General features: G+C 51.9%; 10 protein-coding genes across 10 annotated transcripts in view; 4 read left to right on the forward strand and 6 right to left on the reverse strand.

Annotated features, from left to right (window-relative positions):
- K489DRAFT_391068 (kinase-like protein) overlaps positions 1–385 on the reverse strand; it is a gene marked incomplete at both ends in the record, with an annotated part of 926 nt that extends 541 nt beyond the window's left edge. The window contains 2 exon segments of the mRNA XM_033606655.1: positions 18–215; positions 235–385. Of these exon segments, the coding sequence (XP_033455685.1) occupies positions 18–215; positions 235–385 (349 nt within the window).
- Positions 386–550: 165 nt separating this feature from the next.
- Positions 551–4,094, reverse strand: K489DRAFT_384567 (uncharacterized protein). The gene has a single exon (XM_033605888.1). The coding sequence runs from the start codon at positions 3,739–3,741 to the stop codon at positions 856–858; it is 2,886 nt and encodes a 961-aa protein (XP_033455686.1). The 5' UTR covers positions 3,742–4,094; the 3' UTR covers positions 551–855.
- A 693-nt stretch (positions 4,095–4,787) lies between these two features.
- Positions 4,788–5,622, reverse strand: K489DRAFT_327064 (exoribonuclease; the record flags this gene model as incomplete). Its single annotated transcript, XM_033601956.1, has 2 exons — positions 4,788–5,274; positions 5,336–5,622. 2 exons carry the CDS (start codon positions 5,620–5,622, stop codon positions 4,788–4,790), a joined length of 774 nt encoding a protein of 257 aa, XP_033455687.1.
- Positions 5,623–5,802: 180 nt separating this feature from the next.
- On the reverse strand, positions 5,803–7,106 carry K489DRAFT_384569 (uncharacterized protein). Its single transcript, XM_033605889.1, has one exon. It carries the CDS (start codon positions 7,065–7,067, stop codon positions 6,300–6,302), a length of 768 nt encoding a protein of 255 aa, XP_033455688.1. The 5' UTR covers positions 7,068–7,106; the 3' UTR covers positions 5,803–6,299.
- A 466-nt stretch (positions 7,107–7,572) lies between these two features.
- On the forward strand, positions 7,573–8,520 carry K489DRAFT_327243 (alpha/beta-hydrolase; the record flags this gene model as incomplete). The annotated part of the gene is made up of 1 exon (XM_033601971.1): positions 7,573–8,520. One exon carries the CDS (start codon positions 7,573–7,575, stop codon positions 8,518–8,520), a length of 948 nt encoding a protein of 315 aa, XP_033455689.1.
- A 668-nt stretch (positions 8,521–9,188) lies between these two features.
- Positions 9,189–11,156, forward strand: K489DRAFT_391071 (MFS general substrate transporter; the record flags this gene model as incomplete). The annotated part of the gene is made up of 4 exons (XM_033606656.1): positions 9,189–9,431; positions 9,500–9,912; positions 10,019–10,749; positions 10,831–11,156. 4 exons carry the CDS (start codon positions 9,189–9,191, stop codon positions 11,154–11,156), a joined length of 1,713 nt encoding a protein of 570 aa, XP_033455690.1.
- On the reverse strand, positions 11,022–13,189 carry K489DRAFT_87820 (uncharacterized protein). Its single transcript, XM_033608998.1, has one exon. The coding sequence runs from the start codon at positions 12,839–12,841 to the stop codon at positions 11,285–11,287; it is 1,557 nt and encodes a 518-aa protein (XP_033455691.1). The 5' UTR covers positions 12,842–13,189; the 3' UTR covers positions 11,022–11,284.
- Positions 13,190–13,998, forward strand: K489DRAFT_87807 (uncharacterized protein). The gene has a single exon (XM_033608997.1). It carries the CDS (start codon positions 13,538–13,540, stop codon positions 13,910–13,912), a length of 375 nt encoding a protein of 124 aa, XP_033455692.1. The 5' UTR covers positions 13,190–13,537; the 3' UTR covers positions 13,913–13,998.
- Positions 13,999–17,312: 3,314 nt separating this feature from the next.
- On the forward strand, positions 17,313–20,302 carry K489DRAFT_384572 (CDC45-like protein). Its single transcript, XM_033605890.1, has one exon. The coding sequence runs from the start codon at positions 17,559–17,561 to the stop codon at positions 20,187–20,189; it is 2,631 nt and encodes an 876-aa protein (XP_033455693.1). The 5' UTR covers positions 17,313–17,558; the 3' UTR covers positions 20,190–20,302.
- Positions 20,303–21,105: 803 nt separating this feature from the next.
- On the reverse strand, positions 21,106–21,789 carry K489DRAFT_327236 (uncharacterized protein; the record flags this gene model as incomplete). The annotated part of the gene is made up of 1 exon (XM_033601970.1): positions 21,106–21,789. The coding sequence occupies one exon, from the start codon at positions 21,787–21,789 to the stop codon at positions 21,106–21,108; it is 684 nt and encodes a 227-aa protein (XP_033455694.1).
- Positions 21,790–22,409: the final 620 nt, after the last annotated feature.

Here is a 22,409-nt window from a genome sequence, read left to right on the forward strand (position 1 = left end):
CCCCGACCTGCCGCCACCAACGGGGCCAGGCTTGTCGAGAATCGTGTTGTGCAGCGCTGTGATCATGTCGTAAATACACCTCACCATGACCCCGCGCCCAGTCTGGTCCAGGGATGGCCAGATGTGGGCGAGACAATCGCCGTGAATCCAGTCCATCAATATGTATGTACATTTCGTCATGTCGTGAGTCGGAATGTATTCGACGTCTTGCTCGACTGGCCACGCATCGTGTACATGGTACGAGTAGCGACGGGACACCTGCAGCGAGCCTCATGTTCTCTGCTTCTCCCATTTGAACTCCGGTGCCATATTTCACAGCGAGATCGGTCGATACGCGCACCACCTTTGCTGATCTGTAGGGTGGGAGGGGCGGCAAGACGCTCATGATCTCCTCTCGTGTCAAAGCTTGAGGCGCGCGGTTTTCCAGTGGATGCTCAACCATCTGCGGCTTGGGAGGAGCACGCGATGTGTACATCGCTGCGTTGGTGGTAGTGTGATGTCCTTGCCCAGGTCCAATAGGCCTTAGTAACTAGATAATATAGTAGTAGAGGTTCTTATATAGTTACCTAGGTAGTATTAAATCAAGTCCTTACTGCCGCTTAAGGAGCCGGCAGGGATATAACAGAACCAGGCACTAAGCTATCACCCTGACCAATGCCTCACGGATCCTTGTCCTCCTCTGACGAATGAGAAGTATTCTGTATGCATTTGATGACGACTTCCAAATTCGGCCGAGGTGAGGAGGAATACTACATGACATGAATTGACATTCCATATGTCATATGAAACGTTTTTCTCCAATTTCTTTGTTTTGCTCATCATGTTCATATTCCCTTTCTTCGTTATTCATTTCTATCACCATGACCCAAGTCTCCCATTCCAACTCCCCGCGATTTCCGGCCCACCACCGCCGGCACCACCGATCGCACCGCTGCCGCCACCACCACCAGCACCGCCTGCCACATCCGCATTCCCGGCACCGATATCCATACCATACTGTCGGACGAGCTGTTCCCAGTTCGCCCAGTCCACGTCTCCCGAGGTGTCCATAAAGTCGAATTCCGGGGTGCCGGGCTCAGGGACAGCGGCGGCAGACCCCGCATTGGTATTGTAGCTTCCCGGCATCTGTCTGAGTTGAGGTTGGAGGAAAGATGGTATTTGGTTCGGCATGACGAGTGACGGGGCGGGATTTGACGGGAAGCCGGGGTAGAAGGTCGATGGTGCTGCTGCGGTGGGAGGGGATGTTTGGGAGAAGAAATTATTGGGTTGTTGGAGATTGGTGGCTCCGACCTGGGGGTTGGAGGTCAAGTAGGTCTGCGTCAAGGGATTTTGCTGCAGTGTGGATGGAGTGGATTGAGCGGGTAAATATGCTGATGAGGTATATTGCGTTGTCATCGGATCGAATTGGGACGTGAGTGGAAGCTCGGTATTTATCGTGGGGTCTCGTGGAGTCGATGGTGGGCCGTCACTGAATCGTTGCAATTGTGCTTGACTGAGAGGCGCACGAGTGATACGTGGCCTACTGGCAGGGCCGAACATTGGATTTGGATTCGGACTATAGGTCCGCATGGGCTGGGCGGCTGCTCGCACTTGTTTCGGCATTGTATCCTGCTGACCACGCTGATGGACCTCCCTCGCTTTTCGATAGATCCGTTTGAGTGGTCGCCAGAGCTGACTTGAATTGGTGTCCTCGGGGACCTCCGAGCCCCAACGCGCATCACGAGTCTTCTCTACAGCCGTCCAAGCTCGCTCGACCATTTCACCAGTTGTCCGATGGCACAGCTCAGAAAGTGTAAAAGCCAAGGCATGCCACTGTACGTATGTTCGAAAGAGCCAATTCCACTTCATGGTTCTTGCTTCGGTCTCCAACATAAGGCTGTATTCCATATTCTCAATGCTCGTGATGAAGAGTTTTTCTCGGGTCTCCTTGGACAAAGTCGTGCCTCTGTTTTGTCTTTGAAAGGGATGATACACCATCAACCACATTTTGCTCATCATGAGCCTTGCAACGGTAGCCACGACCCAATTGAGAGGCTTGCTCATGTCGCAGTGAGTCAGATATTTCTCTTCGATCTTCTTGTGGCATTCTGCGATCCATTTCTCCTTCTCTGCTAGGGTCATCGACGCACAAGAGTCACCGCCAGGTTTGGCCGGTCCGGGAGGAACGTAGTTGATCCTCCTGAAGTAATTGCCAATCTCAAAACGCAAAAGACAGAAGGACATATCTGTACAACCCAATTTATCAGGAGGGTGCTCCTGCATCTCCGGCGACATATCCTCGTCATTGATATTCAGCGGCATCTTGGTGTCGTATGATTGTTCCAGGATTGTAGGATCGCAGCCATGATCTTCGCTCGCTCGGACATCAAGGACACAAACCTGCCACCAAAGTCGGCGTCGCATCTCGATTTCGAAGGGCGTCAGGCCAAAATGGGAACCGTCTCGGTGAATACCAATAGTCTGTGCAATCCTCACCACAAGACCCGTCAATGTCCAAATCACACGTGCGTCGTTGTTGCGTCGCAAGCAAATCAAAAATAGCACAAATGCTTGCAGCACCGCGACTTCTTCAGTGGTGAGAAAGTTTGCTCGGGCAAGTGCTTGTTCGATACCGAAGCGATAACGGGTCAGCAGTATTGTTCTGTCTTCGCCAAGCTGGTTTAGGCAATCTCGACCCGAAAGGCTTGTGGTAGCACAATAGTAGATGGCAAAAAGCAAGCATTCGAATCCTCGGGGTAGAGTCGTCAGGGAAGAAGAAGCGGCAATAATTGTAGATTCGGTTGTTGGTATATGCAATACCTTGACGAGAGGATCTACACGATCCTTGAAGATTTCCCAGTAAAGCTTGATTTGTCCAGGCTGCGGATGCAAGCTCAGGAGATCGACATTGTGCGAACTAGCCCCGAAGATGAAGCCGTGATGGTTGCTGGGTTCATGTTGCTGCGACAGGGCCGAGGTAGACTCCAGATCGTCGTCCTCTTCATCGCTTGATTGATTCAATAATCCCTTTAGATCTTCTACTTCGTTGCTGAGATTCGCCCAGAACGAACTGCTGACGTATCTCGATTTTCCTTCATTCATCACAAGCCGACCGAAACGGTTCTCAATCCCGGCTGCCGGGTTCTCGTCAATGTGTTTCGTCCTGCTCTGAGTAGACTTTTCGTTGCCATTGAATGACGTATCGGCATCCGTTGTTTCTCCTGTGACTTGCCCACGCGCAGCTCCTGCCTGCTCAGCTTCCAGCAGCTGCTGGCCCTGCTCTTTACCCCCATCCTCCCCGCTCTGCAGTGCCAACACCTCGAGATCGGTCACACCCAGTCCTTTAACCACACCTTCCAGGCGCCTCAATCTTTCCAGCAATTCCTTATCACGACTCTCGACAACTTTCTTGTTGACCTTCCGGGGCGCTCGTCCAGGAGCTGGGAAAATACACTCAATGTGGGCCCGTTTGCAGTTCGTACAAGGATGTAGCTTGTCGCATTTGACTTTGCGCTTGCGGCAGGTCACGCAAGACCTGTGAGTGAGAGACCTGTCAGGCAACCCACTCGACACTCTGGGCTGTGGTGACGTTTGCACTTCATCCGAAACAGGTGAGGCATCTTGCCATGGGCGCGTCGTGGATGGCGGTAGACCTGGGAGAAAATCGGAGGGTGCTGAGAAGGCAGAAGGTGCATTTGAGGGCGTGAGGCCGTACGGCGGGCTATGTCCAGCCTGACCTGGTGCGGTTGTCGTCTCAGCCATTGAGGATGACGCTGCGCGCTGGCATTAGCTGGAGCATGCAAGTTCTAGCTGGATCGCTCGCGATTTTGAGAGAGGTTGTTGATGAGAGCACCATTTCTGATTGGGAGAACGTCGAAGTCGGTGGACGTAGGCTGATTTGCGATTTATATTACAGAGACGAGGCTATGGGATGTCTTAGACTGCGGGCGGAATTGCGTCTTACAGTCGGAATCGTGGTGATGGAGTTGTCCTTGATGAGCTCGGCAATATCACTTCTTAGATCTAGATTGAACTGTCAAAAGCCGGATCGTTGGGGCAAGATTATACTGACATGGTGAAGGACATGCAGAGACATTAAGTGCGACACGTATCCCATGAATTTGATTTGAAGGCTAATAAAGTTGACGACATCGAGAGCTTTCACATGTCGTTACGAACCCTAACGCGATCCACAAGTTGGTGGTCACTCGCTCAGGACTGGAGTGGACATACATGTCTGGCCACAAAAAATAGTCATGTTTGTCGGGTCGAAACGATACATTCAGAATATCCATATCCCATGCCTCTGTGTCGCGCAGCGTACGCGCGCCAATGCGTCGCATGTCATCCGCCTTGCCTGCGAAATCGGCATTGCCCCCAATAACGGGATTTGCGAGACATCTGTCCTTGAGCGGTTAATAAAACGACCTCGTGCACCGACGTCTTGACGTGTCTTGATTGTACATGTTTTGCTCTTCGTGACAGAGTCTAAGGGCCGTGACAGCCTCATTCGAGAAGCTCTGCTATGCGAGGGCGCGTGCTACGACCTAGAACGATAAGGTCGCCCTGTGTAAGGCGAACATAGCCCTACGAACAAGTCCATTTTCTGCTGGCTCGCATCCTTTGGATGAGATGCGGGAAATGCTGTTGGGTAGTCTAAGAGCATCCAGATTTATACTCATTTCCAGATTTGCGGTTGGAGATTGGTGGAGCGCAAAGGCCGCAGTCTTGCACAGTGTGAAATGCACAGATTTTCGAGCTTGGCCTCTTTCGTATCCAGTGAAGGAGATGATATCACCAAGTTGTGCTCATCTGTCAACAGCCAATCGTGCCTGCAGCAAAGCCTTGCCATGCGCTCGGACGATATCATCGATGAACCTGCGGATCTGTTTGCAGCCATCCAAGCTCACAGCGATCATAGCCTCGAGTCTGCCCATCTGCACGCGAGTCTCCATGATGAGCGAGGTGACTTTGCCCTCGCCGCCGCTATTTGCGACAGTCAAGAAAGGTAGTTCTTGTTCTTCGGCACCGTTTAGGTCGAGAAGTGGATCGGCATCTTCTTCCCCACCCGCATGGAATGCCGCAGAGCCTGTTGTACAAGCTGCAACGTAGTCGCTCATTGGAATACCGGCATCGACGAGAGCCAGAGTTGCTGCGTTAATGCAGGCCGCGAGGAGGCTGCCGTCTTGAGATAGAACGTGTAGGTTGATCACAATGCTGGAGTGCGGGTAAAGATTTGTGAAAAGCGTGCTTGAGAATGCTTCAGAGATTGTGTACTGCATCTCTTGCGTCCGTCTGGACTGCAATCAGTATTCAATCTCACTGGTGAAATTACGTGTCTGAAATCCATGCTCACTTGTCCATCCGCGATCTTTTCCTACGATCCATGCCGCTGAAACCCGCGACGCTGAGTTCAACCTCGATGGTGGCTTCCTTACTTGAGTCTCGTGCACCGCCGGATCGCGTCTGCTGCTTTGGTCCGTTGACTGTGCAAATAATCTTGGTATTGCCCATTTCAAAATAACTGCTTCCGTCGGCAGCAGCTTGAGTTGACATTTGTCCGTGAATCCGGCGCAATTCATTCCATCTTCGACCATCGACGCGTAAATTCGCCAAAGCGTACGTAGAGCTGTCGAGGGGCATGATTTCGAGGGGCAATGATTGGTTTGTCTTTAATATGTGAAGTTTATGACCTTCATTTACTCACACGGAAATGAAGCATCGCAACTTTTCGTCTTTGACACCCTCGCTAGTGCGCAGCGTCATGGCTGCGCGGATATAAACGTCGGACTTAACCAGCAAGACATAAATTATGATGAACTTTTGGCAAGATGATGATTTGGGATTTATATAAAATATGAACGCATGAGTAATCTCATATAGCAACAAGTAATATACATGTCAAGAGAATCCTTTGAAAAGAATATTCGTCAATGTGAAGGTGGATTTGATAATCGCACTGTCGAGCAAATATCTCCATCGTGTCCAATCTGGCCAGCATTTCTTCCTGCACATTGTACATTTGGAGTCCAGCGATGCCAATAGGCCGCCCGGCACTGCTCTGCGAGGGTTCACCATGGACTGCGAAGCTATAAGAGCTATCCTGCGCAATAGCAGCCAGTGAATGATGCCGTTAACTTGAGGCGAGCGTGCCACCATCACATCCTGGCGATCGTGATTGGTCAAAGGCACATGGTTGGTCAAGCCTGCGTACCCGATGAATGGTTGATTTGCTGTATCATTGATTACAACACTTATAGGGCGCGAAGCGACCTGATGGACCATTTGTATCATATCTGATTCTCCAGCCTTTTGCGCTCTCAAGGTGGCTTCGGCGCCTTCAATCGCTCATCATAAATTTCCGTGAGGCTTTTGCGTGCCAGCGGTCCGCTATGCTCCTTTTCTTTGTCCGCCAACAGATTTCGCCATGCCCGTTCCTCCTCATTCCAGTCAATTCGACAGAGACCAGGTATGGGAACCACAGCTGCAAGAGCCCTCTGCGCGATAGCCCTTGGGGCAGAAGAGAATCCTCCGTGGAAAGCTGCGGCGTCGATGCGATCCCGAAACCTCGATCGAGCTGGACTTGTGATGATTTGAAACATTCGCGAGTCAAGAAGAGGCTGTGATTCAGCGTGTTCATCCTGGAGCGGAATCACGGGTGGTCGGGGCGGCGGCTGTGGAATAGCGTTCGCGGCCGTGGACATAGAGCGTTTCTGATTCACTTCGAATGATGCGTCGGCAAGTGTGGGAATGCGTCTGATGGGCACACTCGGGTCGCTGGCGTCTGCGTCGTCGGACGCCGTCTGGTTTCCATCTCTTGGTTCCTCCCGGGGCCCTGCTCGTCCCATCCGAAATCGAATCGGTGCCTTTTTTTGAAAATCGTAAGCGTCTTGGTCTCTTTTGAAGATCACTAATGCGACATGGGGATGAGTGAGGGCGTCGTATCTGAGATTCCGATAATATTCAACTTCGCCGAAGCGTGAGATGAGTTTGAGGATTTCCCGTGATTGTTCAAGGTCGGCTGGTCGAGGTGTGATCTTTAGATGCACGGCTCGCTTCGCAGTCGAGCGCACGATACTGCTCGCCATTGCTGCGGTGCACACACGATGTGTTGCGCTTGAAGCGCGACATGGAAGCACATGAAAGTTGCATTGTGAATTAGAGATTCGAGGATGCGTGACGGGAATGATACTTGACTCCGATTGGTCATATCTCAACGGCCGCTAGTGGACGACTGCATCCCTGCTCACGATCACCGTGCACGTCAGTCAAGCCCCTTCAGTGTCAGCTGGAACAATGCTCTAGAAGTCGCCCGGGGCTTGACTCCAATCGATCAAGATATCAAATTGTTTCCCAGGAGCGACATTTCCGCCCAAAATCGCAACGTGGTACACCGCTTCAACCATATACTCTTAAAAGACGATGTCAAACACATTCGGAAACTCACTAGGTGCCAGTCATACGAGGAGGCATCTGCAAGCCAGGGAAGTGCTTCTTCTGCTGCTGATTGTTCTAGTAAATATACCTTCTATCTTCAGCAATATCGTTCTCGATATTCTGCGCGGCAAAACTGTGGGCTCCAAAGCCTTGCTTATGAGCATAGTTCGCAGGGTTAGTATCCTCGTACCAAGGATCCCTGTTCAAATTGCGCAATGCCTTCAAGGGACCACCGGAGAGTCAGTAGTTGGCTTTTGCCGTAAGCATGGCATTGCTTATAAATCTACCACATTGCATCCACCAGGTGGCACCTTCCCACCGGCTCGGCTGTTTCATATCGAGGCAGACACGGAATCTGCAGGTGGCGTTCTGTTCTACGCACATGGTGGAGGCTACATCAGCCCGACCTCGTCTGGTTCGCTTAATGTTGCATTGGCTCTCGCAAAATCGCTTGGCTGCCGTCAGCTAAGCTTTCTGGAGTACAGTCTCGCACCGGCGGCAAGATATCCTAGTCAGCTAGCCCAAGGCGTAGAAGGCCTCAAGTGTTTACTTGAGGAATTTGGTGCAGCATCCGTCGTGATCGCTGGAGATTCAGCTGGCGCTAATCTCATGTTGGGCCTGCTGGCTCATTTGCGAACACCGCATCCGGACGTACGGTCGGATATAGAGCTCGACAGTAACTTGGCTGCTGTGGTCTGCATCAGTCCACGTTGTTCCAATGCAATCGTCGCTCCAAGTTTCCAGGAGAATGGTACTAGAGATGTGTTGAGCAAAAGAACGTGCCAATTCTTTGTTGAAACTTGGCAACCTGTGCTCGATCATGTTTGGGCTGCATCGAACAATGGAGATGCAAGCTTCTGGAGCGATGTCGAGGTCGACAAAATTTTGGTGCTAGCTGGAGAGTTCGAATGCTACATTGACGATATAAAGACTTTCGCAAATCTACTTGGAACTTCAGATACAAAAGATAAGGCACGGCAATTCCACATAGCCAGGGGTGCCATTCATGATCAAGTTGTCCTCGACCATGCTCTGAAGATCCAAGGAGGTTCCATGGACCGCTTACTATTTGAGTGGGCTGGCAACAATCGATTACCTTTGTAATGCACAATTTATCTATCGCCCAGGTTTACATCATCGGTCGTGCTGTTCAATCGACTCCTCACCAACAAGCTTTCTGGATGCCGGGCAGCATTTGGAGTCCTTTTATAAATTCAAACAATGAATTTTGCCTCCAATCATGATATCGAGACCCAGTAAGTCTTGGAAAGACGAGCATTCAATTTAATTGTGACACGGATAAGGTGGATTTCATATAGTAAGCAAAGTGTTCCTTTCGGAAGTGATCAGCAATCGTGTGATCGGCTTTTACGAATCCGCGGACTTAATAGCCCATGTCTCTGCAACACAGGGCCCCCGAAGTCGGCCTACTCAGCAAAAAAGTTGATGCGACAAAACTCGTGCGTTGCGATCGCACGTACTTTACTATACTGTATTGAGGTTCTAGAAAACTGAGTAGCATGCCCACGCGCAGCTCCAAACAGCACTTTCGTCGGAGCGTTACCTCCGTGCTTTATCTCCGTACTGCATGTCGTTCAGCACTATTTAACGACAGTGGACGCTAAGTGCAAATCGTCTACAACGAATAATCAGCGATACCCCCAAATCCTTTCGAGACGTATTGCTCAACCTCAGATGTTGGAGAAATGGTTCAAGAAATGTCTCGGTCAAATGTCCCAGCTGTCTTATCGAGGGACGGCAACTACGGCGCAATGGAAGAGCGTACTCAAGGGCGCAAGTCCGAAAGCGAGAGGCAGGCCAGCCAGCCTTCTTACGCAGCGTCTTCGATAGTCGACAACAAGGAGAAACTCGAATACTCGGAACACAACGAGCCCGTCGCCGAGGACAAGCCAGCAGAGAAACCCGAGGAGACTGTCACCTACGCGAAAGGTGCCGAAGCAGTATTCGTAATGCTTGCACTATTGCTCAGCATCACCCTGTGCTCTTTAGATCAGGTAAGTTCTGGGACATCCATGAGTGCACCTAACACTGCATGAGCCCAGCTGACGTCCTCGTTCCAAAGACCATCGTGGCAACAGCAATCCCCAAAATCACCGACCAATTCCGACAATTAAATGACATCTCCTGGTACGGCTCGGCATACTTCCTGACCCTCGGAGCGTTTCAATCTCAATGGGGAAAGATTTACAAATATTTTCCTCTCAAGACCAGCTTCTTGGTCGCGATTTTCATTTTCGAGCTTGGAAGTTTGATTTGCGCTGTCGCCCCAAACTCGACAACGCTGATTGTCGGGAGAGCGATCTCTGGGGTGGGAGGTTCGGGGATCGTGCCCGGCGTGTACACTATTGCTGCATTGTCCGCTGAGCCTACGAAGAGGGCGACCTATATGGGCGTTATTGGTGTTTCATATGGCTTTGCTGCAGTCATTGGACCGCTCATTGGTGGAGCAATCGCTGGTTCGACGACATGGAGATGGTGAGTCAGATACAATCTACTATTATTTGACGCAGGAAAGCGATCAAGTCTCTTCGTCCGCGGTTTGTATTTTCTGAGCGAATAAAAGCTGATCCCATCCTCACAGGTGCTTCTGGATCAATCTTCCAGTCGGAGGGCTGGCAGCGCTAGTCATCTTCATCACATTCAAAACTCCGTCCGCCGCAAAGCTCGTCCAGGCCACCCTCAAGGAGAAGTTCTTGAACATGGACTTCCCAGCAACGGTGTTGATCATGGGTGCATCCACAGCCTTGATCTTGGCTCTGCAGTATGGTGGCGTGACGCATCCATGGAATTCCAGCATCGTGATCGGGCTCCTGGTGGGGTTCGTAGTCATCGTGCTTGCGCTCACAGTCTTGGAAATATGGCAGGGTGAGCGGGCCATGCTGACACCGCGCCTTTTACTTCAACGTTCCGTTTGGGTCAACTGTGCATGGGGATTCTTCTTCACAGGCGGGTATTTCGTAACACTTTATTATCTACCCATCTACTTCCAGTCCATTGACAATGCAAGCCCGATCAGCTCCGGTGTACGGAACATACCTCTCATCGCGTTACTGAGTATTGCCACTGTTGGTTCAGGCTTGCTTACGACGAAGACCGGCATTGCAGCTCCATATCTGCTGGCGAGTTCGGTGATCACGACCATTGGATCCGGCTTGCTATTCACCCTGGACGTTGGAACACCGACAGGACAGTGGGTCGGTTATCAAATCTTGACCGGCTTCGGATACGGCCTGGGCTTTCAAATTCCAGTCGTGATTGCGCAGACCTTTTCTGCACCGAGCGACCTCGCGCCTGTGACAGCGATTGTCATATGTGAGTGAACCCCTGTGCTCTGCGAGTTCTGCTCATGTTTTCTCCTTCTGACATCAAGCTAACGGTCACCTTCTTCCATAGTCTTCCGGTCCATGGGCGCCACATTCTTGCTCGCAGCCGCAGAAGCAGGATTCGCCAACCAGCTTGTGGCGAGGCTGGCCATCACAGCACCAAGCGTTGATCCTGCCGCAGTCACGGCCACCGGTGCCACGAAATTACGCGAGGAGTTTGCGGGAGCTGAGCTGGATGGTATCTTGCAGGCGTATGCGTGGGCTATCCAAGTCGCTTTTGCAATCACTATTGCGGCATGTGGCCTGAGTGTCATTTTTGCCTTGTTCACGCGATGGGATAACGTAAATGCGAAGAAAGCCGAGACGGTGACGCAGGCGAAGGAAGCCGAAGCTTGAAGCGGTTGCTTGAATTCAACCGGCCGATGACCCTTCATTATGTCCCCGAATAGAAGAACTTTTCTCTTGAGTGGATGATGCATCAGTGGTTTTGAATGCGCGGGTTTTTCTCTGGACGCCTCACCGCTTCATAAAACTGGTGCCGCTGGATCTGGGAATGCATCTATTGATGACGAAGAGAGCTCAAACGGGCAAATGCTCTGACATGGTACGACGGGAATATCCTCAATAGTAAAGGAGCGGGAATTCCTATCGCGCCAGAAAAGCCGCAGTACGGGTTTGCCGTCAATTTCGAGGATTTCATCGTGTCTGACCTGACAGTCCTCGGGGAGATAATTGTTTGGCAGACCCTCTGGATACCGCTGCGATGCCCGCTCCTCCTCGGCCTTAATGACAGCCACGACACGGAAGCGGGCCATCTCTACCGTCCAGATACCTTCTCGGCGTGGGCATGTCTCGAGTACGAGTAGAGCCCGTCGGCGGACACAGAAGTCTTTGCATCGCGTGCCGACACTGTAGAGAACCGCGATAGCTCCTAGACCAATAGAGAAAGCGTTGGGAGCATCGGCAGCGCAGCCAGACTCATGTATTCGGAGCTGGGCGAGTGAATCCTCACAAACATCTACCATGCGCTGATAGGTTGCGAGGGTCGCCGCTTGCGGAATAGGTACACCGGTCAATGTACGAATCAGGCTGATAGCAAGCAAGCTTCGCGCTACAGCGAAGCCGCAATATGCCTTGGATCTTGCGTCTCCTTGTGCTGCTTCGATATAGTTTTCAGCCGCCTCGTTCAACGCCATCTCCTGGACCTCAGTGGCGCGCAATTTCACGGCTGCCACATCTGGGTCACAGACCGGGAGAGCATGTCCAGATTGTGCCGCTGTAGTCCACGCGTCTAGTGTAGTGACCATTTCCTCAACCAAACTTCGTTCTATCCGCACTACCTCATCAGCGTGCGGACGACACGCCCAGATGGTCTGTAACAGCTGACGAGCTCGGCTGGCATGCATAGCAATTGGGCTAAAGCCCACACTTGACAGAATATATGACTCTATGAGCAACGCAACCTGATCCAAGATCTCGGCTGTTTCTTGCCCTTGGGAACGCTGGTCCTGTAGAATGTATACACATGGTTTGAGATGGAGTTCGAGATTGGCGCATGAGCCTCGTAAGGATTCGAGAACTATCAGCAGTAAACATGATATTGCATGCACGGCATGATCGTTCCCTTCAAATTCGGAAAGAGACTGGGACTGTGCCCGGATCGCTGCACTATAAGCCGCAGCTGAGGCATAACTGGCGTCGTCTGGTGGTTCATCTTCTAGAGCACGTTGCTGATGGCTGATGGCAGCAGCAACCTTCCCAATGACAGGGTTGTTTTGGCGTAGCAGCCGGATCATGTGGTCCCATACTGGTGAAGATCTGCTTTGGCGCATGTATGGCAATGTGTTCCTGATGAAGTATTCCAATTCGGCAGCGGAAGTCCCATCATCTGTGGTGAAAGCACCTTGAGAGCCCGATGGATCTTCCGATTTCCGGTTACGAGGACGGTGAAGAGCGAGCAAGCTGTCTGTGTCGCGCACACACTCGCGATCATTGCGGCGGCATCGCAGACATATTGGATGGCCTTCGTCGCACTTCACTCTGCGATCTCTGATGAGAGAGCTGTCAGCACGGGTTACCATTTCAACGACCGGAGAACAACGACAACGAGAGCGCGATGACTCAGCCCGACGCAACTATTTCCCAATGCAGTCAAAGTATGTCCCCACTGTGCGCGTCTAGAGTCGGAGGAGGCTCCTATGGCGATCATACGTACTTGCATGGTCTGCAGCCATCACGGGACTTGTTGTGAAAGGTTCGGATCCGAGGTTTGGAAGCGGCCTTGCTTATGCCTTGGGACATATTGGATTGGTGGAACGTAGGATGCGTTCCAGAAAGCTACCCTCGTACAACCAGCGTAGTTGAGTTGTGGTGGGTGCCGAAATCCCGAGAACTCGTTTAGAGGAAAAGCAGGTGGGAATATATCTCAGACGGCAGCTTGTTTATACGTCCCTCGGTGCATCATCCTACCTGGAGAGCTATGTTGTATTTGATATCCGGGAGCGGATAGACACTCGTCGGCGACGCCGACTGACTGCCATGACTTACATCGGATCGGTGACGATCGCAAGGAGTTACTGATTCATCTCCGACACTCTATGGGTAGCCGCGTGGTCCGTCGAGCCTGCGAGATCGACACTGGTAGTATAATGTTCCATACCGCCTGTTGGCTTAGAAAGTAGCTTGTCACCGTTTGAAGCTATCGAGACGTAAACGAGTGCGTGTGAGATGTGCATAGCCACTCTGTAGTCAGCTCTAAGTAGAGCCCATCGTTTCCGATGAAGATCTCCGTTGCGATTAAGGTCCTTGACACGTGTAGTGGGCGGCACTGTGGGACGCACTCCAACTTGGTGCCGGCTGACGCCATCGCTTTCGCACACTACTTCCATCGACATGTCGGATTCAACCGTCTTTGTCATGCATCCCATCATGGCCGTTGCCCGTTAGGACTTTGGTGGGCGATCGGTCTTGTCTTGGCATTTGTGGTAGCAAGAATGTGTTCGAGGATCCGTGTTGTTGTCACCTTCCTAGTGTACCTATCCCGACCATCTAGTGTGGATCACCATGATGTTATTCATTTAAGACATCAGACGACGATCAATCGCGCTCCTTCGCGTAGTGACGATCGTACGTCAGGTCGGTCCAAGGTTTGATGGTCGCATGGAGGCGTTGCGCGCACGCTCCAATCGCGTTGTTGAAACTTGCGCGGCCGATGGATGAAGAATAGCCCTGAAGATGCCGTCGGCGAGCCCTCTTCCTTCCCCGCCCCGGCGCCGGGCTCCGGGAACCAGATTTGCCGGGATACAATCGAAACCCTAGGATAGATGGATTTTTACTTCAACCTTGGAACTTGTGTTAGCGCGTGTTTTGCTGAGAGGCAAGGAAAATGTGACCTCAGACATGCCGGCTATCTCGTGTACTGTAGCAGGCGAGCTCGAAGAATATTGAAACCCTCGCAAGGTTCGATATGTCCCACGGCGGCACAGTGGGACGGTCCCGCATTCATCCAGCGTCAAGACTTATAGACATGGTGCCCTCCCCGCTCCATTTTGGCACATCTCCATGTGGGCGTACCCGCATGCACAACTGATTCACGATGCATAAAGAATACCTGCACAAGTCCATTCATTAGCAGCTGCGAGGACAAAATTCGGGACGTCACAAGAGCACGGCGATCTGGTCTAGAATGAAAAGATACTAATAAAAGGCAAGATTTGAGTTTAGCTGACGGACATCCAATTACCCCGGAAGCCGTGTCCGCTTACCTAGGTAGCTATCTAGGGACATGAGTGCTCCCCGGAGACAAGTCGATCTAACAGAACTCTACACGTCGTACCTAAATATGTGCCATTCCCAGATGGGATTGTCTAGTAATATGCTCCTGCCAAGATTGCATAGCCTGCATGCTGGTTGTCCACGCCAAGGCTTGCGCCTCCATGATAGACAACATCCTCATCTTGGATTACGCATCATCATGCCGCCTTGAAGTTAGCTTTTTGATGCAGCCATGCCCGAAAAATTCACCGCTCAGATTTGGTAATCGTGCTGACAATTGGATATTTCAATGACTTCCGTCGGGGTTTCGCTTGTCCCGAAAGTGCGGCGTCATGAAGCAACAGCCGTGATGAGGCAAGCAGCACGCCCCAAACGCTGGTTGAAGATGTCGCAAAGAATCATTGTCAATCGATCTTTCGATCGACGACTGCAATGCTTCGACCTCGAGTCTGAGGCTCTGCATCATTCTTCGCTAGGGCCAGGACAAGAAGCTGGAAACATCTTAGCCTATTCATCCTTCTCACATCACGCCAAGATCAAGTGATCGTATAATCATCCTTGGCAGGTTGGAAACAGGTTTGAAGCACGAGGAAGTTCGATCTAGACGAGGGATTGCCTTCTTGACCTGTTGCCTGTCATTTTACGAGATGTCAACCAAGTTTGAGGCTTCTACTCTAGTGACTTAGCAAGTTCCAGCTCTAGATTCTGCTCCTGACGACGCATCATGCGCAGCCTAAATGATAGTCCCAGCGGTCTCAGTACTTCGGCTGTGCTCTGCTGATCTTGCTGTCGCGACCTAGTCAGTGGCCAATGTCTCAAAGGACAACGTTAACCGAGCCATTCGCCTCGTGCCATGTGTGTAGCTTCTGTTTTCAAGGCTGAGTCACTTCATGCCATATCACTTTTGCATGTCATGTAACTTTTGTTTTCAGGGGTCGGCACAGCGTGTCATGGGCAGCTCCCTTCCCATCCAGTTTGAGAGAGTCAGCAAGCGTTGACGATTGATCACGACATCCAAGAGGACATCACGACGAAAGATAGCATGTTCATATGAGCAACTGAGGTAATCCAGGGCAGCAAACGTCAGTATTGCTATGTCTGTCAACAACGGTGGGTTTGTACCATTCTCCACCAGTTGACATGAAGTTTGATCACCAGACCTTCAAGTCCTATCTCTCTTGCACGACTTCTCATCTCGAGGAAAGTACATCGAGATAAAGTGCAAATTGAAAGATTCTTCATAGAGCTCGTAATACAGGGATTTATTGACTCACACGGCCCATGCCTACCAGCCGCCAATCCATTAGCCAGCAGCAGCTTCAACTCGAAGAATCTCACTCGGCTAGCGCTTGCTTGGCCGATATTTGACATCGCAGTGGTACCAGAGTTAGTAATCGCCGATGACTGAGTCACAACAGGGTAGATATAGATTCCATCGATCATATGCATCTTCGGAACATGAGCTCTCAACACAGGACTGGCCGCCCCACTACTGGCTGGAGACAGAATCCCATTCTTGGTCCAATTTGCGATGGAAGGATTGCCATATAATGCTTATGGTCCGTGACGAACAATGCCAAGCGCTCTGAATTCTTGCCCAGGCTCATTCAGAAATGATCCGGTATTGAATGACTTCGTTCAATGCGCCAATTTTGAGTTTGAGAAGCACACGAGAATGCGACAGTGGCCGTGTGGGAGACGCGCCTCAGCCATATGCGGTGCCTCGGAGCGGCTGCCATACGTTGATAAGGAGCTTCAAGAGCGGTGGGCCCTGAGTCCTTCACAGTCACTCGTTTATTAGTTCCCGGTTTTGACCTTGAGACCAATTCTACTATCCTCGCAGCTCTTACATTCCGTGGATTGGACTTCCTGGGCAAACTTTTCATTTTAGGCGTCATGTATCCCGCCATGTGGGCGAAGCACTTTGGCCGCCTCATCTTTCGAGTCTGATATTGCATGGCTGATACATGAGAGCCAAGCCCTTCAGTGATTTCAGACCACGATGTACTCTTATACTTCCTCGTCGACGACACTGTCCTGATTGATCTCGTCGTAGGTCCGTCGGACGCACGAAATGCAGTGCATCATCTCGTCTGACGCCTTCGGGCAATCCTGACGTCAACACAGTCGGTTTCGAACAAATGCGCTTCACTTTTGAGATAGCCGCGATATACTGCTTGTTGGTGTGTTCACTTGTGCCGTGCGTGTCAAGGACTGTGCTTACATGAACTATGTCGACCAAATGTGTCTGGTCACTACTCGCCATATATATTCTCCGATTTCCTACGAGCTGCCAAGTTTCACAGGTCAAATAGCCCACGATTCAGGAACTCAATTCGAAGACGAACTCTTGGTCCACTGTATCGACTATCGCACATAGCAATCGAAGCCACTACACTCTTCACACTTCAGACTGGTCCGGCGATCTCCCATACTGGCAAATTAGAGATATCTGATAGCTGTATCATGGGTTCTTGACCGAATTTGCACGAGCCAGAAACGGTTGTAAATATGACCTTGCATCGTAATTCTACTGTGGACCTACTTCCTAGGTAGGTAAGTATATAACATCCAGTACTAATTTATGACGGCATTGGGGTTGTTGTGGAGAATTGTTATGTCCAGCGGTCGCGATCGGGCAACGAAACGCGGAAAGTCAGCCGAGCCTACTGCAGCGAGGAACGCGTCTCCTCGCGTCGAATTGTGTTCAGTGGTGGCTGCTGCTAATAAACGACGTCGACACGCGATTCTGAAATGGTTGGACATTGCTCGATGATCACTACACTGCTGCACTTACGCTTTACCTACATCATACTTTTGACGACCCTTGCCGACCTCGACGTGGCTCTCATAAACATCTGCTGTTATTCATGTAATTCAACGCACCATTTTTAAACGACTACACGATCCGAAATCACCATCCCGAACAACGATCGAGTGCAGATCGCATTCTGGCTGAGAGCCAATTGAATCGCGCGTTGTCTGTCGGACGACATATATTCTAGACGCTTCGCCTCAATCACAATGCATCTCCCTCGGCAGCAGATCGCGCAGCTATACAATTCCCTCCTCAAGACCACGCACTCTTCCTCGGCACCGGTTCTGATCCTGACCGCACTCACAGTAGACAGCATATGTGCTACTCGGATATTAACGAGCCTTCTCAAGCGCGACTACATCCCTCACACCATCAAACCTATAGCCGGCTATGCTGATCTATTACGTGTCGGAGCAGACTCGGTCCTGCCATTAACACGACAAAGAGGTGGAGATGGCGGCACGGTGGTGTGCTTGGGCTTGGGTGGATCAGCGGCCATGGAAGAAGTATTAGGACTAGATGGGGTGGGTGCAGACGGCGAGGCCTCGGGCGTAAGCATGGAAAATCACGGCGTCGAGGTCTGGATTATCGATGCCCGACGGCCGTGGAATCTCGAAAACCTGTTTGGAAATTCTGCAGCTATGAAGCGAGATGAAGCTGGAGTTGTGCGACGTCCTGGCGTGAGCGATGGCAAAATTGCACCCAACTACAGACCAGGTCAAGGCGGCGTCATCATATGGGATGACGACAACATAGAGCTGGACCTCCAAGTCGAACGAGAAGCGTTTCTTGCACTGCAAGGCATGCCGGATATCACGGAGGCCGATGTCGGAAACGACGAAGACGAGGATGAGCAACAGATGAACAGCTTCGAGGCCAGTGACCCTAGTTCACCCAGCAGCGTAGGCCAGAAACGCAAGCGCCAAGAAGCCGGTGACACATCCGACGCGGACTTGGATTCGGATGACGAAGATGAGCCAGAGAGACGACGAAGACGGAGCAATTCTAGCGGGTCCATTCCGATACCTTCATCTCCAGGCGGTAATCCTCTCTCGGCGCAGTACCACGGTACATCGACGCCGCCGACAATGCCATCCTCACCTCCCAAAGTTCGAGCACCCTCAGAGAAGCAATTGCGAAGGCAGCTTCTGGCGTTACGGAAGAAGCACGAGAATACGTTACTTCAGTACTACGGCCGGGGCAGTCAGATGGCAGAGCCTGTCAGTAGTATTCTATACTCGCTGGCATCGGAACTCGGTCGAGAAGACAACGAATTTCTCTGGCTGGCAATCGTGGGCATCAGCTCATTAGTATCATCTCCGTCAGGCATCGGAAAGAAGGCGAACCAGGTCCGAGAAGTTCTTCGAGATGAAGTTCGTCGATTGAATCCCGTCCCGCTCGCTGAGCTCCAAAGATCACAAAGCAGCGAGGCGATAATACCTACCACCGCAAGAAGTACCACCGACACAAGCATTCGACTGTCTCCCGAGCCGAGGTTTCTACTCATCCGACATTGGAGTTTGTACGATGCAATGCTACACTCGCCTTATCTGGCAACTCGACTACACGTCTGGTCAGATTCTGGACGGAAACGACTTCACAAGCTACTCGCCAAGATGGGCATCAGTCTGCAGGAGGCCGGCAAAGGATTCTTACACATGGACAGCGAGATCAAGAGAACATTGCGCAGCAGGATTCTGAAGTTCGTCGAGCAGTACAACCTCCATGGTCTGGTCCCTGTCGGTGATGCACGCTCAGGAATGGACGATTGGGGATTTGTTCGATCGTGGGGTTGGCGGGGGACGTTGAGCGCCGAAGATGTCGCCGTCGTAGTCGGCGCTATCCTCGAGGTGGGAACGGAGATTCGAGGCATGACCGATTTCCACAAGGACAACCGCGTGCACGTCTCCACCAGCTACAACAACCGCATGCGCAACCCTCCAACACCCCCTCACTCCTCCGACGACGGCCACGAGCGCGAGAAGCCCGACACCACCTCCGACTTCATCACCCAACGTTTCTTCAAAGCCTACGACGCCCTCGCCCCCGGCTCCGGGCTGAACACGCTCCTCCAAAACCTCGAAGTCGCACAGAACCTCTACAAGGCCATCCTCCGAGTCGGTTCCGCCATCATCAGCAAGCAACAGATCCGGCACCTGCGCTCCTTCCGCATGGCCGTCATCAAAGAAGGCCCCGACGTCCCGCTCTTCACCCACCCCGGCGCCCTCGCCCGCCTCGCCGCCTGGATCAGCGACGCCATGACCGTCATCGAGAGCGAAAAGGGCCGACGCTCGAACGCTCCCGGCGCCAACGCCTGGGTCCTCGCCACGCTCGACGAGGAGCGCGACGTCTTCGTCGTCATCGGCCTCGGCGGCGGGAGCGTCGGCGCCGCCGGCACCAAGACCTTCCGCTCGAAGGCGGAGATCAAAGCCCGCGCGGAGCGGAAACAGGCGAGGACGATCGCCCAGGCGGCGAAAGCGGCGGAGAAAACCCGCCGGCGCGAGGAGAAGCGACGGCTCCGGCGGGAGCGCAACGCCGCGAACAATCTGTTCGTCGACTCCGATGACGAGGAGGAGTTGGAGACCGAGTCCGAGTCGGAATCTTCCTCGGAAGGAGACGAGGATTCCGATCTCGACTCGGATGGCGACGACGAGGGTGATGCGAAGAGGGCGAAGAGGAGAGGTCTCAATCGCTTCGGCCTCGCGTTCCAGGAGACGGTCGAGCAGACGGGCGCGAGGGTCCGGCTGGATTCCTTCGAACATAGCGTCGTCGAAGTCGCCAAGGAGGATCTCGCGAGGTTTCTGGAGGCGTTGAGCACGAAGGCTGTTGTTGGGTAGGAAGGGAACTTTTCGGCATTTATCGATTGTTGTTGTTCTTTTCGGACACGCAGGAAATATTCCCCTCTGATTGTCGGTCCCTGCTTGTTGGCTATTGCTACTTATTGTTGTTGTCATTGCGATTGTTGCTGTTCATGGCGATGGTGGACTCGCCCATCTCGATTTTTTTTTTATCTTGGAAAGACAATCATGGAAGCGAAGCTAGATTTCATTGCGGTGCATTTGAGAATTGCTCATGGGATGAACAGCGGGAGATGTGTGTGGAAACTAGGCATGAAGTGACATGGAAGATATCCGGTATTGAACCTGGTCCTGAGATGATTTTTGCTTATCTCACTATTATCATATCAAAAGATAAAGCTGGCATTCCTGTGGTTTTGTGCGTTCCTCTTTTCTTGATGTGGTCGGATTCGTTTCGGGAGAAAGTACAGTTGTGGGTTTTTGTCAGAGAATTCAATTTCTTTGGTTTTTGGCTTTGGTATTTTTGAACAAGTTGTACAGTTTGAATGTAGCAGTAGTATGTGACAGCATTGGGGATATCCGAGATGACCTCATGGTCCTCCTCGGTTCCTCCTCTTCCTATTTCTCTTGCTCCCCTCTCCCCTCCTGAACCTCCCGCTCTTGCTCGAGAATCGTTTGTTTGTTACACAAGATCTGAAAGAGAAAGGAATTTTTGTTATACAAACACAACTTTTCTCCACCTGCCGTTATTCGACGTTGGAGGCAGGCCACGCGATGAGAGAAAAGCTCTCCCATAATCCTCACTTCACTGCTCGTCCCGCCTATTCCATGCTTCCTTGATGATTCCGCCTCACGCCCATGTCAAAATCCAAAGAAAAAGAGAATACAAATCTCGGAAGGGAAAGGAGGCCCATTCGCATACTTGAAAAAGCAGAGGGGGTTTTCTCCCCCCGGCTCACGCCGCTCCCCAGAGAGTTTTCCTCTCGGCGCGATCCTCCCTGGCCTCCGTGCGTTTCCGGCCCCACCGACTCTTCACCGCCGCCATCTCGTGCGCGCGCTCCGCGAACAGGTCCTTGTCGCCGATGCCATAGCAGCACAGCGTCGCGAAGTACACCGAGCAGTCGAATTTCTCGGCCAACTTCTGCAAGGGCCATGCACGCGTGTTTTCGGCACGTAGCCGGCGCATTTCGTCGACTTCGGCTTGGCCGAGGTGGTAGCGTTTCTCCTTGACGGGCTTGAGAGGTTGGGGGAGGGAGGCGGCGGATTGTTGTCGGCGGGCGGCGGCGATGGCGGCGAGGGTGGATTGGGGTGATGATAATGATGATGAGGTGGGCGGTGATGAGAGGCCGCTGGTCGTGGCCATGTGTCGGGCGAGCAGGGCTTTGCGTTTGTCTGTTGACGGGAGGAATTTGTAGGGCGTGTGATAGACGTTGGGTGCGCTCGAGGGCGGGTTGAAGATGATGTGGTCTTCGTGTTCGGTCGTCGAGCCGCTTTTCTGGGCGCCGACGACTTTTAACGCTTTGCGCGTTCGTCGGTATGTGGCTACGCTGCGGCGGGAGCAGGCATTGCAGATGTAGTCGATGGGTTCCGCTGAGAGGAGTGATGGCCGTAGCCTTGGTGAGATAAATGTGCCGGACATGTTTTTGGTGATGATTCGATGGGAAGCGGATGTTATTTTCCCTTCTGCGCGTGGTCGTGTGATGAGGTTGAAAATGGGATTGGAACTTTTGAGGCTCCAAATTATTCCCGTGTCAGGAGCTGTTGCTACGTGCCTCAGGCAGGAATTCTGTGCTCACTCCCGCGGACTTCTCCCTCAATGGCATTGGGTTGCCGATTGCGACAAAGTACGAATGAGCGAGATTGGCGGAAAATATTTAATAGTGAGATTATTTGTTTAGAAATGATATCCTTGGCATGTCTCAAAAGCATTCTGAAGAACGATTTCTTGAGGATCAGGGATTCGATTTGAAGACTCTATCGATAGTCATGTGGCAGTTAAATATCACCGCGGCAGACAGTTCAGAGACAGGATGGAGCGCTCAGTCTTAGACTCAAACTATCCTCTCACAACATTTTGCCAATTCGAGCCGTGACAGGAGTATTGTCCACAGCTTCCACGACGATGTCATTCACTCACCATCACGACGAGATTATTGTCCATGTTCAACGCTCTGTGTCTTGTCAGGGAGAGACCTCCGAATGATGAATGGTGGAGCAGTAACCCTTATGTCCATCAAATGGATCGTCACATCGCGCACG

Source organism: Dissoconium aciculare, assembly GCF_010015565.1.
Source record: "Dissoconium aciculare CBS 342.82 unplaced genomic scaffold K489scaffold_16, whole genome shotgun sequence".
NCBI lineage: Eukaryota > Fungi > Ascomycota > Dothideomycetes > Mycosphaerellales > Dissoconiaceae > Dissoconium > Dissoconium aciculare.

Coding starts and splice junctions, on each gene's coding strand:
- K489DRAFT_384572 (XM_033605890.1), top strand. CDS start 17,559: ATGCATCTCCCTCGGCAGCAGATCGCGCAGCTATACAATTCCCTCCTC.
- K489DRAFT_87820 (XM_033608998.1), bottom strand. CDS start 12,841: ATGGTAACCCGTGCTGACAGCTCTCTCATCAGAGATCGCAGAGTGAAG.
- K489DRAFT_384569 (XM_033605889.1), bottom strand. CDS start 7,067: ATGGCGAGCAGTATCGTGCGCTCGACTGCGAAGCGAGCCGTGCATCTA.
- K489DRAFT_384567 (XM_033605888.1), bottom strand. CDS start 3,741: ATGGCTGAGACGACAACCGCACCAGGTCAGGCTGGACATAGCCCGCCG.
- K489DRAFT_87807 (XM_033608997.1), top strand. CDS start 13,538: ATGAAGATCTCCGTTGCGATTAAGGTCCTTGACACGTGTAGTGGGCGG.